Consider the following 20,000-nt stretch of genomic DNA (forward strand, 5'->3'; position numbering starts at 1 on the left):
ATATTTAGCCGTCATTTTGAAGGTCGCGTACACTAGTATGTGTGTTGTGTGTATATATATATATACGCTGAATTTTAATTTACAAACACCAGGAATTAAATAAGGATAATTAAAATGTGAAAAAAATTAAGTAATTTATTGTATTTGATAAATATCCTAATTCATCCAGTTACTGATGCGGCAGCTAATACACAAAGTTGAACATCGTGAGGCAAGGGGGAACCGCAGTAATTCAGCTTCTTCCAAATACCTTAAATATTACCAAATGTCAAATTACATACTACACAACGATCATAAAAATACATATAAAAATCAAATTATTATGTGAAGCACGTTATAACACTTGGCAAGTTGCATACCTTGGAAATCTTATGTAAATAAATATAAACCCATAGTCCAAACTGGAGTCCACGAAGTACAATTTATGATATCCCTTTAAAGGGTACGAAGTCGTTACAAAACTGAAAAGGGTACGAACTCGTTACTAAATTGAAAGGTATGAAAAAATATAACATTGAAAAAAGTAAGCGATGATAATTGGAAGTCAAATTTAAATGGGATGGCATTATCCCTCTAAATGATTTCGGACTGACATAAAAAAAACTCCCCCTGAGTTTTACAGACCCACCGATATCATCCTGGGACGAAGGCGAAGTACGTGTAGAGATGGGTTGCGATGAAAGAAAGCTTCTTCCTGGTCGGGATTACACAGAAGTTTACATGGCGATAATACTCTTCGTCACTTCAAAGGACATGTAGAAAATGTTCTTGTCACGTTAACTGTGTAGCTGTACAAAGTGTATTCTTATATCAAGAATAGGAGCTCGAGTTACAAGACCCTTAGCGATGGAATGCTCCTTCGTAACTGTCTTAAAGTTTCCGTCAACCTCAGGAAGAAAGCAAAGCATTAGTGGCTGGTTAGGTTAAAACCAGAAACGGCCGCAGGAAGACAGTGAGCTGTTAACAACCAAGGGGGTAGTTAAATACTTGAAACTAAGCTAACTGCCTTCCAGTGACCATGCTACTTTAAACAAAATATAATATAAAACAAAATATAATATAAATAAGAAAAAATACAAATTCCATTTGGAATTTCAGTACACTGCAGGGGAACGAATCCAAAAAGATTTTTTGGATTTACCAAATACATTATTTACACTACATAAAAATTTAAATAATCAGTTTATAAATTCAACATTTCAGATGTTTTCCTCCGGCTTTCCACAGCAGCCTTTCTTTTAGGCCTCTCAGAAGCTGGTGATAATTTGTCCATGTTGTGCAAATCATTTGACTTAAAGTGCAAATCATTTGACTTAAAGTCCACATCATCTAAAGAAAGATAAGGTATCAGATTATTAACATGGAGTTTACAAACTTGTCTGGTACGGCCTTTGAAAACTTTTGCATGTGTAGTTTCCCCAATATCATTTGTGAAAGTTTCCTTTATTCGACCTAGAGGATAGTTGTTAATCTTCGTATTATCTTCCTTAATTAAAACAATGTCACCTGGTTTTAGAGGATGATGAGTTACAGGGAGATATCTACCCTTTCTATCAACCGCCTGGCTTAAAAGGGTTTGCAAAAACTCATGATGGTAAATATCTAAAAGTTTACTCCTAATTTTAGACAACTGTTCAAATTCATTAGTAGTTCTAAAAGGAACAAATTCTTTATCCTCAGGTAAAGGTGATAAATCTGGAATGATATTGAGGGAAGAAAGCTCATACCCTCTTATTAACATTTCGGGAGTTATTGGTTCAGGAAGGTCTTCCGCTGCACTATCCCTAAGAGCCTCTTTAAAAGATATTGGCCGTTTGTTTACCAAGTGGACAACTTGACATACAGTAAACTCAAAATCAAAGAAAGAAAGGATATTGTTCTTGATGGACCCATATAGAAGCCTCTTTGTTAACTTGACACAAACCTCGACCATGGAGCCTAACTGACTACACCCTTTAAAATACTGTTGAAAAGTCAAAGGTTTAACACCTCTCTCCTCAAAATACAATTGAGTGTGGGGATCGTTCAAAAATGAAGTTATAACATTAGCTCCTGCAACTATTTGTGACCCTAGGTCACTAATGCATAACTGTGGAATGCCAAATTCGAAGCAATGAATAGAAAATGCCCTAAGAAAATCAGGCACACTAAGTGTTCTGCAAATTTTCAAATTAACTGCACGAGACCAAGTGCAAGTAAAACATAATAGCCATACCTTAATATTTTCTTTCTCCAGCTTAACTGTAAAAGGACCAATATAATCAACGAAAATATTGCCGAAAGGTACAGCTGGTGGGTCTTCCCTGAATTCCCTGTAACAATTTTGATTTAAATTAACAGGTCTTGCGTTAAATCTTTTGCAGTGAACACATTGCCTCAGAATCTTTTTTACCAATGAAAAATTTCTAGGAATAAAATAGTGTCTTCTGAGTTCAGCGAGAACAGCATAGCACCCAGAATGAGCTAATTTATGATGAATATCAAGTATAATTAACTTAGTCAAATGGCTGTCCCTAGATAATAGAATAGGAAATTTTTTCTCATTCTTAAATTTGCTCTTCACCCTCAAAATGCCATCGTTATCAACAAACACATTCAACTGAGAAACTATACCTGGTATATCCTTTACTGCAGTAAAGTCTTTGGAAAAATGTTCTAAAACATCAGCAAAGTGATTTTGTTGATCATATAAAATCAAATAGACAATAGCTAAAGAGAAAAAATTCTTTTCTTGTACCTTAACTTCCCTTCTCACTTTCGCCTTCCATTTGTATATGCATATTATACACCGACGGTACAGCAAAACCAGTCTTCTGAAATCTGAAAAATCTGAAATATTAACCAAGCATTCTCTCTTAACTAAAGGAACATTAGAAATATTCAAGTAATTTCCTGAAAGATAACCCTCTTTAGGAATAGTGAACTGCATGTCAGGTGCCCGAATATTAGTCAGGTCCGGGCCTGAAAGAAAACAAGATTTCATCAACAATTTATATGATGTGCACCTGGTTACCATATCTGCAGGATTTTCCTTGCCATTAATAAACCCAAATTGAACCGGATATGTTTTACAAAGTTTTTGTATGCTATAGATTCTGTTCATTACAAAAGTAGAACATTGGTTCATTTTCTTAAGTTGAAGAGAAGAACTTATTAACCATTGCAGGGCACAAGAAGAATCTGAAAAAAGACAAATCTTTGTCACCTTTATAGGTTTTATGCAACTGGGACCAGCAAGATCCAAATAAAGATCAATAGATTGCTCAACTCCTAAATTAATGGCGTGGATCTCTAAAGATGGTATGGATTTACCTTTCAATTGGGTATTAACCAACCGATTTTTAGCATTAACAAAGGTAAGTTTGCCAGACTCAACATTCAGTAGATAAATGACACACCCATATATGTCACAACTGGCATCGGTAAAAACAATTATATTATACTCACCATCCCTTCGACCCACAAACCGAGTTACTTTGAGAGGGGGCGATGAATTACATTGCCTACAGATATTCCTCCAGTCTTTGAGCTGTTGACTGTTAAGAGTCTGATCCCAATTCAAACCCTTTTGACACTGCAAATTATGCATATAAATCCTACATCGGTTAAATAAAGGCAAGTTGAAACCAAAAATGTCAAACTGGGAGGCAATGGACCTAAGAATTAATCTTTTAGTGTTAGCTCCTGGGTCAAGGTTAATTGGCCTAGTGAAAATATCATCCGAAAGTCTATCCCATTCAAGCCCAAACAATTTATTGACTTCAGGAGTAAGAACTGACTGATCTATGTCAGACTGCAGATCAATATCATTGGTTATCAGCTGCTGAGTTTCAAATTTAAAGGGTCTGAATATGTCATCTAACTGCTTATAGGCCCACCTTAGGTCATCAGAGCTGTTCATAGTAATAGCACCATTATCCATATATATTAAGGCGTAAATAAGTTTCTTTAGTTCATCAATTCTTGAATCATTACTGGAAGTTAAAATTAACATATAATACAATGAAGCCATCAAAAGAAATGGGCTACACCGAAGTCCAAATGAAAGCCTGACATTTTTATAAGCAACGGGAGTGTAATCACCTGCGCTAACATTCCGAAACCAAAAGAACAATAGTCTAGACTGATCAATTTCACTTAAAGCCAACATATTGAAAGCTTTTTTCAAATCAAAAATTAAAATTTTTTCATCAAACCTAATATTAAGAAATGCAGATGAAAGCTTTTGATTCAGGTTAGGCCCAGCATACATACATTGATTATGTGACAATGACAGTTTCTTATAGGATTCCTGCAAATTAGAAAGAAACACTATGCGACATTTCGTAGTTTCCCTTTCTGGTTTAAAAACTGGCATATGAGGTAAGAATGAATAGTTAGGGTATTCAGCCTTAAATACATCCAAGTCAAAAATTGGTTCAATAATTCCCATATTTAATTGTTCCTTTATGCAGTTATCCACCAACTGTAAGGAACCTTTCTTACGAAGTAACTTTTTCAAATTAGATTGAAGAATAGCCTTGGAAAGAGACTCATTTCTCGAAAGAAGGTGTGATACCTTCCCATTCCATAACAAGGGAACAACTATACGTCCATCACTTCTCGTGTGCAAATTTCTCAAAGTGTAATCCACGAGATAATTATTGAGCTGATTAGATTCATCACTGTAAATTTTCTGATCATAGTTCAAATAAAATTGGCTCTCCATATTTAGGATTTGATCAGTGGCTTCTTGCAGTTTTCTATCAATAATATTTCCTTTATCTGAAAGGACAGTGAATGAACAATTTGTCGTCATGTCATTGAGCTCGTTAAATTCATCATTAATAGATACAGTAGTAGCTAGAAAATAAGAATGGCAAGGGATATTATAATATGTACCTTTTTCAGCATTAGAATTTTCGCCCCCCAGTGGTTTCGAGGCTAAACTGTCTTTACCATTAAGTGAAGTAAGATTAATTAGGAACCTATCAACATTCCCCATAAGCATTATTCCTGAAGTAGTCTCAATATACACAGATGAATTAGGACTCCCTATCACTACATCTTTTCCCAAAAGACAATGTGAAAAATCTACTCCTAACAAAAGCTGAATGTCATCAATGCCCTGAGAACTGGCTGATAAAAACTTGTCAGCAAATACAAAATTTTTACTCTGCATTACACTAACTACCTGACCAAGACAAGGTAAATTTAATTGCAGGTTTATAGAGGGTACAACTAAAGCAGAAATAGCAAAGATTTCATTCCCCAGCTTTATAGGAACTTCAACAAGACTAGTAGAATATTCCTTTTTACCATTAAACCCTTTCACAGTAAGTTTAACATTAGTAGTCAAAGACTTTAAATTACAAGAGGAAGCTAACTTGCTAGATATAAAAGTGTTTTGTGACCCTGAATCCTTAAGACCCCTGTAAAGCTTATTTTGACCATTTACATAAAATGTGAAAGTAGGGAGAACTGAACCTGTGGTAACATTTGGCAATACTGCTATCCCACTGCTTGCTTCCTTGGAAGACTCTTCTTTACTATTACACCTGTCAGGACTAAGTTTCCCACAAAGATACTCCATGTGATACTGCGAACAATGTGAACAGGGTCTTCGAAATCTGAACTTGCATGCTTTAGTGAAATGATTAAAATTACCACATTTTACACAACCTTTATGCAAATTTAATAAAGAAATTTTATCAGAAGGGGTAGCATACTTAGTACACTTATAACTTAAATGATCATTGTCAGAAATACCGACCTTGGAACAAAAATTACAAGCTTTGGCGGGAACAGTCTTAGTTTTAAGAGCCATAGTACTAGTCTTTTCCTGTAATGGCTTTGAATGAGTTACAACTTTATCCCTGACTGACAATTTACCTTTCGTCTGACCCTGTTCATACCTTTCACATGCTGTAAAGAAATTATCTACAATTTGCTGAAATGATGGATGAGTCACATTAGTGATATGAACCAGATGAGACTTAAATCTATCATTCATTGCAGACCAAACAAAATATCTAACAATCTCCTCAACATCAATATGCAAATATTTGAAATTTTCGACTATATTTCTAAGTTTTGAAAAGAAGACAAAAGGGTCCTCTCCTTCTTTGAGATTTAGACAAGTTAATTTCTTAATTACAGCCGATTTTCGTAATTCAGTCGAGGCAAATGCCTTAGTCAATAAGTCTTTGGCATCGTTGTAACTTTGCTTGTCGGCTTCCAAAGATTCAAGTAAACATTTAGCCCTACCTTCTACTTGTTGTTTCAAAAGTAAGAGCAAGTCCCTGTCTGGATAATTAAAACTCTGGGTCGTAGATTCAAATTCTCTAATGAATTTCAAAAAATCCTCACCTTCCTTACTTTGGAATTTGGGTAGAGGGGCAGTGGGTTGCCTCAAAAGACTCCTAGCAATATCAGTAGTTAATGAAAGTGGAGGGCTTCCAGCACTTACACTTACATCCAACAAAGGCAAAATACCTGAAATCTTATCATGGTAAGATTGACATGCTGAAAGCTCAGCTTCCAAATCCTCCTCTCTAAATTCTCCTGAAAATTTTAGAATCTGTATTTTAGAATCCAAGTCACTTAATCGCTTCCTATAATCCAGGAGAACACCTCGTTCAGATACTTTAGCAGTATTTTCTAATGAAGGGTACTGCGAGGAACGGTTGGCACAATCTGTAACCTTCTTCCTAATAATCTTACGCTGACCAATTAGCACTACCAATTCAGCCATTATGACTACAAAAACAGGCACCAAAATATATAAAAAGTATGATTAATACAATACACAACTACAAATAAACAAACAAGCACCAATATATATATAATAAGTATATTAATGCAATACTCAACGAAATTTTCTAAACAAAATAGTTAACACCACTTATTACAAACAACATTATTACGAAGCAAAAAGCTCAAAATAACGCGAGAAATAGGAGCACTCAAATACGCAAAAAATTATTCGCAAAGGGATAAACAAAATATGAACCGCATAAATAGTTAACAAAAAACTTTAAATCAGTTGCCAAGTAAACGATAAACTCACGAAAATGGTATACTGAACTCTTCTTGAACAGCAAAAAATCGATTAAAGAAATAAGCAAATTATAACAACCCCTTCCAGGAAGAAACCTCGAACACACCGCAATTCACGTTCTGTATCACGTACCTAACCTATAATGCTAAATCCTATCACGGTCGCCATACGCTGAATTTTAATTTACAAACACCAGGAATTAAATAAGGATAATTAAAATGTGAAAAAAATTAAGTAATTTATTGTATTTGATAAATATCCTAATTCATCCAGTTACTGATGCGGCAGCTAATACACAAAGTTGAACATCGTGAGGCAAGGGGGAACCGCAGTAATTCAGCTTCTTCCAAATACCTTAAATATTACCAAATGTCAAATTACATACTACACAACGATCATAAAAATACATATAAAAATCAAATTATTATGTGAAGCACGTTATAACACTTGGCAAGTTGCATACCTTGGAAATCTTATGTAAATAAATATAAACCCATAGTCCAAACTGGAGTCCACGAAGTACAATTTATGATATCCCTTTAAAGGGTACGAAGTCGTTACAAAACTGAAAAGGGTACGAACTCGTTACTAAATTGAAAGGTATGAAAAAATATAACATTGAAAAAAGTAAGCGATGATAATTGGAAGTCAAATTTAAATGGGATGGCATTATCCCTCTAAATGATTTCGGACTGACATAAAAAAAACTCCCCCTGAGTTTTACAGACCCACCGATATCATCCTGGGACGAAGGCGAAGTACGTGTAGAGATGGGTTGCGATGAAAGAAAGCTTCTTCCTGGTCGGGATTACACAGAAGTTTACATGGCGATAATACTCTTCGTCACTTCAAAGGACATGTAGAAAATGTTCTTGTCACGTTAACTGTGTAGCTGTACAAAGTGTATTCTTATATCAAGAATAGGAGCTCGAGTTACAAGACCCTTAGCGATGGAATGCTCCTTCGTAACTGTCTTAAAGTTTCCGTCAACCTCAGGAAGAAAGCAAAGCATTAGTGGCTGGTTAGGTTAAAACCAGAAACGGCCGCAGGAAGACAGTGAGCTGTTAACAACCAAGGGGGTAGTTAAATACTTGAAACTAAGCTAACTGCCTTCCAGTGACCATGCTACTTTAAACAAAATATAATATAAAACAAAATATAATATAAATAAGAAAAAATACAAATTCCATTTGGAATTTCAGTACAATATATATATATATATATATATATATATATATATATATATATATATATATATATACATACATTGATACATACATACATATATATACATACATACATACATACATATATATATATATATATATATACACACTAGTGTATATATATATATATATATATATATATATATATATATATATATATATATGAAAACCCACTGATCTTTGAGCAAACATTGAAAAATAACAACAGTTACAAACAAATAATTACATTAAACATCTTCTTCAAGTCATCCTTGAAAATATAACCTTGAAGAAAAACCAGATGCCACTTAATACGGAGGTCACACTTTCAGTTTCGCAGTGAAGTCGTCTGGAATACGATGACGACTGATTCTGCAACTTCACGAGGACGATACCGGATCCATCAGAACAGGAGCTATGAAATAGGATCTCCCGATTGTATTTCTCTTTTGATGGATTGGTGGCATCTATCAATGTCACTGGAGGGAGAGAGAGAGAGAGAGAGAGAGAGAGAGAGAGAGAGATAAGGAAAATGGGAAAGTTATCATCATTTCATAATATGTTTAGGGGTCAATACATGGTTATTTAAAAAAAAAAAAAAAAAAAAAAAAACATACTGGAGTTCAAGTCCCGCTCAAACTTGTTCGTTCCATTGGTCGCTGTAACCTCACCATCCTTATTAGCTAAGGATGGGGGGGGGGGGTTTGAAGGAGCCTACAGGTCTATCTGCTGAGTCATCAGCAGCCATTACCTGGCCCTCCAAGGTCCTAGCTTGGGTGGAGAAGGGGCTTGGGGGCTGATCACATGTACTGTATATATAATCATAGGGCATTGTCCTGCTTGATAGGGCAATGCCACTGTCCCATGCCTCTGCCATTCATGAGCGGCCTTTAAACCTTTAAATGAGCCACTCACCAGTATGTAAAACAAAACTGAAAAAGAGAATCGAAAATAATCTATTTTTGGCTGATGGTAAGGAATAGTTTGGAAAGTTAGTTTGAGTAATGTAAAGTTTGGTTTAACCACAACTTTACTTAAAGGTACATTTTTCTTATGGTTTTAAAGTTAGCATAGAACAATCATTTCCTATTTTTCTTTTACTTTGTTTTCTGGTATTCCTGTCTACTGGCGTATTATTATTTTTTGATTTTGAAGTTGATCCTTGTGGATTTTAATAATATAAGATTTGACAAATTGTTCATTACTAATAATATAAGATATGACAAATTGTTCATTACTAATAATATAAAATTTGACAAATTGTTCATTACTAACAATATAAGATTTGACAAATTGTTCGTTACTAATAATATAAGATTTGACAATTTGTTCGTTACTAATAATATAAGATTTGACAATTTGTTCGTTACTAATAATATAAGATTTGACAATTTGTTCGTTACTAATAATATAAGATTTGACAATTTGTTCGTTACTAATAATATAAGATTTGACAATTTGTTCGTTACTAATAATATAAGATTTGACAATTTGTTCGTTACTAATAATATAAGATTTGACAATTTGTTCGTTACTAATATTATAAGATTTGAGAAATTGTTCATCACTAATAATATAAGATTTGACAATTTGTTCATTACTAATAATATAAGATTAGATAAGTTGTTAGGTACTAATAATATAAAAACAGACCATTTTTTTTCATCACTAATATAATATTTGACAATTCATTCATTACTATCCAGAGCAAATTGGACAAATAAAAAAACATATAAAAAGACAATCTCTTCATAATCCCATGACGCACCAGATTCTCATTAATCCCCGAAAGAAGATGAAAAAACGACACGTTAAAATGCGAACATTTTTTTCCATAACTTCAGGACAGATTTGCTGATTACGTACGAATGCTTTTCCATCCCGGCATTTCTCTGGCCCCGGATGAATAGCGGCAAAGAGCGTTCTGCTAAACGCGCCCATTCATCGCGCGATGATGGGGATGAATACTCAAAATCTCGGAAGCCTGAATATTATTATTATTCTCTGTGATATATTTCAAGTGCTATTCGTCATGATAGAATTTCGAGGGTTGATATATATTTTCCGATGTAGTGGATTTCAGTATTTTATGTGTCTGCCATTAGACATTTTTCAACTGTTTTATAATACTTTGGTATTTAAGTACAAAAAATGTCGTAGATAATACAATAGTTAATTCCATGACGTATTTTTCTATACGCAATAATTACTTCAAATTTATCGTACAATTTCAGGGAGGAAGTATGAATCACTGACATATTTGTTCACCATTTCAATATATATTTATATATATATATATATATATATATATATATATATAGTATATATATATATATAGTATATATATATATATAGTATATATATATATATATATATATATATATATGTATAAATGTGTGTCTGAGTAAGTGTATATGGCCGACAGAATGTTGCATCTTTCTGGTTCTCAGGAAATCTTTTGGTATATATTTGTATGAATAAATATGTTAATCAAGCTAAATACAGTATAATACTAAAATGCTGCAAGTGAGTAAATTGGAAATTTACACTTCAAAAAATATGCAATCTTTTAATATGAAGGACTCCTACATTCTAGATTAAACATAGAAGAAAAAAAAAAAACACACACACACGAAAATAAAAAACGCCAAAACATAAATGTCATACTACACAGATGACATCGCTTCCATATTGCTCATAAATTTTCAAACCGAATGGGGAAGCTTAAGTTATTCCCCAATCCTCAAATTTACGCCTTCCCCAAGCATCCCTAAAAATGAGGATTGATATACATCAGATTAGAACCCATATGGTTACCATAAAAGCAAAACAACAGTACATAGCCTCTGTACAATGGTCTTCCACTCTCTTGTGTTAGAGTTCTCGTGCTTGAGGCTACACTTAGGCACACTATTCTATCTAATTTATCATCCTCTTGTTTTGTTATAGTTTATATGGGAAATATTTATTTTAGTGTTGTTGCTCTTCTTGGGGTATTTTATTTTTGCTTTTTTCCTTTCCTCACTTTGCTATTTTCCCTGTTGGAGCTCCAGGGCTTATAGCATTTTGCTTTTCCAACTAGGGTTGTAGCTTAGCATCTTATAATAATGATAATAATAATAATAATAATAATAATAATAATAACAATAATAATAATAATAATAATAACACTGTAATTTTCAGACAGTACTGCACATCTGTTTAGCCTGACAATTTGCTTTTTCTAATCGGTAATGGTACACAGCAAGCCTTCAATCGTAAACTGAGTATGACTGAAGCTTCTGTCTTCTTTAGATATAAACCTGTGATATATCCAGTCTGATTTAATAAAAAATAAGCAGAATAGCCGTACCCATTACATCTATATAATGTCCAACTTATCTGGGTTTTATATAAAGATAATAGCATCTTGCTTTTCCAACTAGGGTTGTGGCTTAGCTAGTAATAATAATAATAACAACAACAACAAAAACAGCAACCACAACAACAACAACAACAACAATAATAATAATAATAATACTAATAATAACAATAATGTTTAAACGGAAAATTATAGTACATTGTTCACCCAAGAGGGCGTTCAAAATACATGTTCATTATTCCAGGATAAGGAGCGTCAACAAATTTCTAATATTTACACGAGGGAATCATGACCACCTGTAAACAGAAGGTACAGGTATAAAGCGAACAGGTTCAATACCTGGGGTCCTCTCTAGGAACAAAAAAAGCAAGAGCCCAAAGCCACGATGGAAACCGTGACTATCAACTTGATACCTTGGAGACTTTCCTTTGGAAGCATTGAAGGAATAAATTGTGAAATAAGGTGCTATAGCACCGAGACTCTTGAGCTATGTTAAGCAGCTCAACTAGGAGGAGGGCACTCCAAAATCAAACCATTGTTCTCTAATCCTGGGTAGTGCCATAGCCTCTGTACCATGGTCTTCCACTGTCTTGGATTAGAGTTCTCTTGCTTGAGGGTACACTCGGGCACACTCTTCTGTCTTATTTATCTTCCACTTGTTTTGTTAAAGTTTTTATACTTTATATAGAAAATTTTTATTTTAATGTTGTTGCTTTTCTTAAAATATTTTATTTTTCCCGTTTCCTTTCCTCAATGAGCTATTTTCCCTGTTGGGGCCACCGGGCTTATAGCATCCTGCTTTTCCAACCAGGGTTGTTGCTTAGGAAGTGATGATAATAATAATAATAATAATAATAATAATAATAATAATAGAATTCATATAACTAATGTATCACAACGTATACATGAATATCTCCTATGTACATATGCAAATTACATGACAATAAAAATAGAAATTAAAATCTCCAATAGATATAGCAGATTTGAGAACAAATCCCTCAGAAGAATATTGGGAGTTAAATGGCAGGACAGGATTAGAAATGAAACTATAAGAGAGATTACTTAAGTTCACCAAACGTTCAGCTGGGCTCCACAAGGCACTAGAAGAGTTGGAAGACCCAGGCCTACATAGCTGAAGACTAAGAAACGCGAGGTAGATGATGAATGGAGAGTAATTGAATTAAAAGCTCAAGATAGAGATGACTAACGAAATCTAACCGAGGCCCTTTGCGTCAATAGGCGTAGGAGGAGATGATGATGATGATGAAAAATAGAAATTATCACTATTCTAAAAAACATTCAGGTTACTTTTCAAATGGAAATTAAAATAAATGAAAGGAAAATCCACTCGAATACTTTTGTATTCATGTCTATAAAACAAATTACTTTACATTAGAATGTTTCTGAAAGTACTTGAAAAAAAAATGTGAAAAACAACAAATAAAAAACATCCTTGAGCTGGCATGATAAAACACATTATTCCAATAAATGATTCTCCGGCATGTCTGCACTCAGAATAATGTTTTTAACATGAATCATTGTGATGAACGAGTTTCAAGTGAATTGTCAAAAACTTCTAAGACAATTTATCTATTTTCTTTTTTTTTCATGTTTTTTGGGGGGAGAGACAGAAAGAATATTAAGAGTTAAATTCCTCGCTGGGGAGAAATTACACTCAACCATTAAGAATCCATTGAGAGAGAGAGAGAGAGAGAGAGAGAGAGAGAGAGAGAGAGATTTTATCTAATATCGGCAGTTTAGTATTCTCCAGCTAGCTATCATTTACTTACGCTTACAGCTAGAATAATATTAAATAATGACAAACTTAAGAAAAGAAAACATACAGAGAGAGAGAGAGAGAGAGAGAGAGAGAGAGAGAGAGAGAGAGAGAGAGAGCGAGAGAGAGAGAGAGAGAGAGAGAGAGAGAGAGAGATTTATCTAGTATCGGCAGTTTAGTAATCTCCCGCTAGCTATCATTTACTTACGCTTACAGCTGAAATAAAATCAGATAATGATAAAAACTGAAGAAAACAAACACAAAGAGAGAGAGAGAGAGAGAGAGAGAGAGAGAGAGAGAGAGAGAATTTATCTAATATCGGCAGTTTAGTAATCTCCAGCCAATTATCATTTACTTACGGTTACAGCTGAAATAAAATCAAATAATGATAAAAACTGAAGAAAACAAACACAAAGAAAGAGAGAGAGAGAGAGAGAGAGAGAGAGAGAGAGAGAGAGAGAGACCACCAACTTCTAATGAATTTAGTACTCATGGTTTTCTCCTAATATAATAAAAACTATTTTTTGTTACCAGAAATCGACCTCAACATACTGTATATATTATTTTATTTTCCTTATTTCCTTTCCTCACTGGGATATTTTCCCTATTGGAGCCCCTGGGCTTATATTATTCTGCTTTTCCAACTAGGGTTGTAGCTTAGCCAATAATAATAATAATAATAATAATAATAATAACGTAGACATCTCTCTATTGGAGGTCACAAATAACATGACTGACACTTGAGGAAAGGCTGGGTAAGTTACACTGACATTAATTTGCAGGTGAACATACCATATAATCCACTATGATTGTTTACCTGACAGCACGAATACCCGGATTTTCAATACATATTTTCATATTCAGCTGACGAAGCTTAGAAGAATAGACTTCAGTATACATTGAACATGAACATTGTCAACAGCAAAGCCTGTTCACACAATGGCTGGATATGAATAATAGATTATCTGTGCCTATTCCATGTACCAATGCCAATCTTTGAAATGAGATGATAACCTCTTGGGTTTATCTTATCTTACACTTACACACACATATATGCTGTATATACATACACACATACATACACACATACATACACACACACTATATATATATATATATACATATGTATATATATATATATATATATATATATATGTATATATATATATATATATATACATATATATAATTCTTCAGATATATCTGATTGCAAGTTGGCATAAGACAATTTATTCTCAATTTGTTTGCTACTTTGTTTGTATACATGTTTCACTTTACGAGTCTACAGAACATATCTGTATCTTGGCTTCTGTTTATGAGTATGTTAGAAGTGGTATTATTGATGAAAAGGCAAAGGATTTAATTACAATTACATCCCAGATATATTTCTTATGATTTGATGTTTATATTTTTTCAATACATCCATCTGGGATAAAGTTGCAAGCCTTAGTATTAAAGTTACTTTCCCCCCAAGAAAAGTAATAAATATTATATAACCTTAAAGAATATCTTTCTATGGAGAATATATTCCAATGAACATATTTCTGAACCAATTTTAAAAAAGAAAATAAAGAAATAATGCAAAACCAGCGGTGAATTTTTTTGTTCTGATTTCATCAGAAAAATTACCATAATATTCCAGATTCGAAATGTAGTTCAGGTTTAAAAAAAAGAAATAAACATATATACGAGCGTATTATTGAGCCAATAAAAAAGAAATGAAAAAACTCAAACACAGGTTACTTTTTTTCATGAAACAGCAGTTAATTATTTTTGTGCTGACCCATGTTCCCATTATCTATTTTTTGTTATCTTTTTTTTTTTTTTTTTTTTTTTTTTGTGACTGGTCAACTTCCGCACATGGTACTGGATAGGGGATGTGGTCACTTTTGTTTATTTATTAGTTTTATCTTTACTGCTTATTTTCTGTCTGGTATTTTTGTGAATATTGTAACGTTGTTGATAATATTTCGTGTTACAATCCATTCCTGATTGAAATAAAGAAAAATTTCAATGGTATATATTATGGTAAATATAAGAAAAAATAATTGTATTTACTGTAGTAAAATTAAGAAAAGTTTTAATGGTATTTATTATGGTAAAATTAAGAAAAAAATTAATGGAATTCATTATGGCAAAATTAAGAAAAAATATTAATGGTATTTATTATGGTAAAATGAAGATAAATTTTAATGGTATTTATTATGGTAAAATTAAGAAAAAATAATGTTATTTACAGTTGTAAAATTAAGAAAAATCTTAATGGTATTCATTATGGTAAAATTAAAAAAAAATAATATTATTTACTGTTGTAAAATTAAGAAAAATCTTAATGGTATTCATTATGGTAAAATTAAGAAAAAATAATGTTATTTACTGTTGTAAAATTAAGAAAAATCTTAATGGTATTCATTATGGTAAAAATAAGAAAAAAATTAATGGTATTTAATATGGTAAAATGAAGATAAATCTTAATGGCATTTATTATCGAAAAATAAAGAAAATAATTAATCGTATTTATTATGGTAAAATTATATGCATATTGAACTTATAGGGAACAGATACAGTTCGACACAGCAATTTCTGATATACCTCGCCCTAAAGAAGTGCACCCAGCCACACCCTTACTGTGCAGCTCCACTAATCACCTCTTCCTTCTCTCCTAACACTGTTTGGTAACTCGCTGCGAAGTGTTGGTGTGACAGTACGCACTTCTTTGGAGCTGGGTGTGTCAGGGACTCACGTGTCCAACTGTACGTGCTGATGTTAAGATAAAAAATAACAATTCTAGCAGTAATCATTTGTTTTGAGCGAAATACATAATTTCGAGGGATTACTTAATACTCTGTCATTATGAGATGCTATTATTATTATTATTATTATTATTATTATTATTATTATTATTATTATTATTAGCCAAGCTACAACCCTTATTGGAAAAGCAAGATGCTATAAGCCCAAGGGGTCCAACAGGGAAAAATAGCCCAGTGAGGAAAGGAAACAAGGAAATAAATAAACGACATAAGAAGTAATGAAAAATTAAAATAAAATATTTAAAAAAAAAACTTTAACAACATTAAAACAGAAAATTCATATATATAACTATAAAAAGACTTATGTCAGCCTGTTCAACATAAAAACATTTGCTGCAACTTTGAACTTTCTGAAGTTCTACTGATTCAACTACCCGATTAGGAAGAGCTGTCATTATGAGATGCCAGTAACCTCATAAACGTGCAACAGGTGATTATATCATTACTGTCATGAGCCCACTGAAACTGCTATCTTACTATGGAGGTGACTTCATAAACCGTTTCATTTGCTATCATATTAATCTCATTTTCTTATACCCAACCCTTTAACAATTTTTTTTTCTTTTTTTGGTAATGTAAGATTCATTAGGAATGACTACAGAAAACATGTAAGTAATTTCTCAATGAACATGATATCTATGGCTATCAATCAATGGTCTTATTACGGGAGCACTAATATAAAAACATCTCTCTTTCTCTCTCTCTCTCTCTCTCTCTCTCTCTCTCTCTCTCTCGTACCATCACTAGACCACTAATACACTACCTGACTTTTATTTGACCAAAAATAAATCTACTTAAAATATCGAAATTTTAAAATAACACGAACTTTGAGAAATTAACTTATTATGCGTCTGCTAATCTTGCTCTCCAAGATTATAATACAATAATTTATCAAAGCTTGATATCTGAAAACAATAAGGAATTCAGCGCAGACATTTCAAAAGAAGGCAGAGTCAACCCATTCCAGGGAGGGGGTAGTCGATGAAGAAGGGGGAGGTTGGGGTGGGTGGGAGTGACTATTACTGAAGTAGTCTTTTATAAAAACAAACCCTGACAAAATAAAAGTAACATGGATGCCTTACACACACACACACATACACACACACACACACACACACACACACACAAACACACAAAATAAAGTTTTTTTTCCAAAGGGATTTAAATTATAACGTTAAATTAGTATTTTTCGAATTGGCAGTAGTTCCTGTAGCAAGCAACCGGTATGTGTGTGTGGCTAAAGAAAAGTAGCTACTTCTTTGAAGTAATGTTACAAACATCTTTAATTCAAGCTAGTCAGAGAGAGAGAGAGAGAGAGAGTATTCACGTAGAAACTAGAAACTAAGACTGAAATTAATTCAAAATAATCTGAGAGAGAGAGAGAGAGAGAGAGAGAGAGAGAGAGAGAGAGAGAGTACACAACATAATGACGCGGAGCAGCCAATGCCTAATATTCATTTCCTCAGTGTCATCAATCTTTTGAACGTGACTTTTCTCTCCAGGGTTTATCGAAGGCCAAGACTGGGAAACATTCATCATTTTCCCCAGATTACTTTGGATAATGTATGCATAGTAAAAAAAAAAAAAAGAAAAAAAAATCTGATCCCGAGTGGTCACAGTTTATTATTATTATTATTATTATTATTATTATTATTATTACTAGTGTACCCCAACCGTCAAAAATGACTGCTCAATATTTACATAGATGTGCACACACAGGCACAGGCAGATTGTGGTATCCGAGTGTACCTCTCAGGGTACCCATCTCATCGCGGTGTGACTACTCCCTCTTTACCTACGCGAAGGACGGGAAAAGACCAAGTAGTCATGCGTTTGGTAATGACGCTGAGTGTGAACAGTAAGCTATATATATGTATATGCATGTATGTATGTATATATATATATGTATATATATATATATATATATACATATATATATATATATATATATATATATATATATATATACATAGATATATGCATATACACACATTTATGTGTGTATATATATATATATATATACACACACACACACACACACATATATATATATATATATATATAGCTCTTTATATATATATGTACGTATATATATACATATGTATATACACACATTTGTATATATATATATATATATATAGCTCTTTATTATATACGGGTGAGTATAACTTCTCTCATTATTAAGTAGTTTAACGAGACAACTTAGTTTCTTAAGACTCTCAAAGGGCTCGACTGAAGTAGGTGCTATTTTTTGCAAATTTATCTTTAGTACCCATCTTAAGCTTGGAATGTATGGCACATGTATAGGTGAGACCTTAATAACGAGCCCCACCCCTTCCTTAATAAGCATTCATTGAACAAGTATTCATTAAATAAATATTTACACTCTCTTCATAAAGAAAAGATTACTTGATGTTATTAAACTGTCTTCCTCTGTATGACAAATATGTAAAGATGTTGCATGTATTGAAAAATACAATTACTCTTTTTAGCGAACAAATACACTCCTCCAATTATCATTATAATTATTATTATTATTATTATCATTATTACTTGCTAAGCTACAACCCTAGTTCCAAAAGCAGGATGCTATAAGGCCGGGGGCCCCAACCGGGAAAATAGCACAGTAAGGAAAGGAAACAAGGAAAAATAAAATATTTCAAGAAGAGTAACAACATTAAAATAAATATTTCCTATATAAACTATAAAAAACTTTAACACAGCAAGAGAAAAGAAATTCAATAGCACAAATAATACAACATTCATAACTTATTCCTTATAACGTTCATTTTTAAGAGTTAATAACTTCCTCTTCAGTGAGACAAATAGTTTCTAGTACTTTATCAAATAAAGGTAGCATGACTTGCAATAGCATAATTATAATTGATTTTCCATATAAAAAGAAATAAATCATAATTGTTCTTCAGACAAATAAATATTTACAGTTATCGATCTCAAAGTCACACGAACAAACACAATATTTTATGTTTTTTTTTTTCTTTAAGCATTAATGTCGTTATTGTGTGTGTGTATATATATATATATATATATATATATATATATATATGTATGTATATATATATATATATATATATATATATATATATATATATGTATGTATATATATATATATATATATATATATATATATATATATATATACTGTATGTATATATATATATATATATATATATATATATATCTATATATATATATATATATATATATACTGTATATATATATATATATATATATATATATATATATATATATATATATATATAACAAATATAAATTCTTTAATACAACGTGCTAGTAAAGTTACATTCTCTTATTAGCCAGAAAATATATTCATTTCCATGATGTATACATAGAACATGTAATTGCATAGGATTCACGCTACCCTCAACACAGAACGAGCAAATACATGAAGTAACTGATGATCCAGAAGAAGACACTAGGACAGAAATAGCAACGTAAGCAATGGGTGGTAATCCTGATCATGAACCTGACAATAAGAGAGACTAAGCAAAGGGGTCTGCCCCCTTTCTTATTACTCCTACTTCATTCAATCCCTCCCCAACCTATACCTTCCCCATAATCCCCCAAAATCGAGGCCTGATGACTCTTGATATAAGAAAAAAATCTGACTTAGACAAAAATAAAAGTGTTTGATTACCCTTGATCCTTTATCCCTTACCCATCACCCAAAATCCTACAATAAAAGAATCTGATTATCCTTGATCCTTTATCCCTTACCCAATACTCAAAATCCTACAATAAAAGTGGCAGATTATCTTTGATC

At 32.5% G+C, this 20,000-nt stretch overlaps 2 protein-coding genes across 9 annotated transcripts in view; both read right to left on the bottom strand.

The window, feature by feature from the left end:
* The window catches only part of LOC137617273 (hexosaminidase D-like), a 435,862-nt gene that overhangs the window by 48,175 nt on the left and 367,687 nt on the right, over positions 1 to 20,000 (bottom strand). The window lies entirely within an intron of this gene.
* On the bottom strand, positions 206 to 8,096 carry LOC137617271 (uncharacterized). 6 transcript variants are annotated; one of them, XR_011039599.1, is made up of 2 exons: positions 629 to 8,096; positions 206 to 461 (listed from the first exon to the last, which is right to left on the bottom strand). XR_011039599.1 is itself a non-coding variant. In XM_068347263.1 (2 exons), the coding sequence occupies exon 2, from the start codon at positions 6,731 to 6,733 to the stop codon at positions 1,184 to 1,186; it is 5,550 nt and encodes a 1,849-aa protein (XP_068203364.1). In that variant the 5' UTR covers positions 6,734 to 7,604; positions 7,772 to 8,096; the 3' UTR covers positions 206 to 1,183. The 6 variants fall into 6 exon arrangements, 3 of the variants coding, with proteins under 3 accessions (XP_068203364.1, XP_068203365.1, XP_068203363.1); XR_011039600.1 differs by having other exon boundaries at positions 625 to 8,096; XR_011039598.1 differs by having other exon boundaries at positions 206 to 250; positions 360 to 8,096.

Source organism: Palaemon carinicauda, chromosome 23, assembly GCF_036898095.1.
Source record: "Palaemon carinicauda isolate YSFRI2023 chromosome 23, ASM3689809v2, whole genome shotgun sequence".
In the NCBI taxonomy this organism is placed as follows: Eukaryota; Metazoa; Arthropoda; class Malacostraca; order Decapoda; family Palaemonidae; genus Palaemon; species Palaemon carinicauda.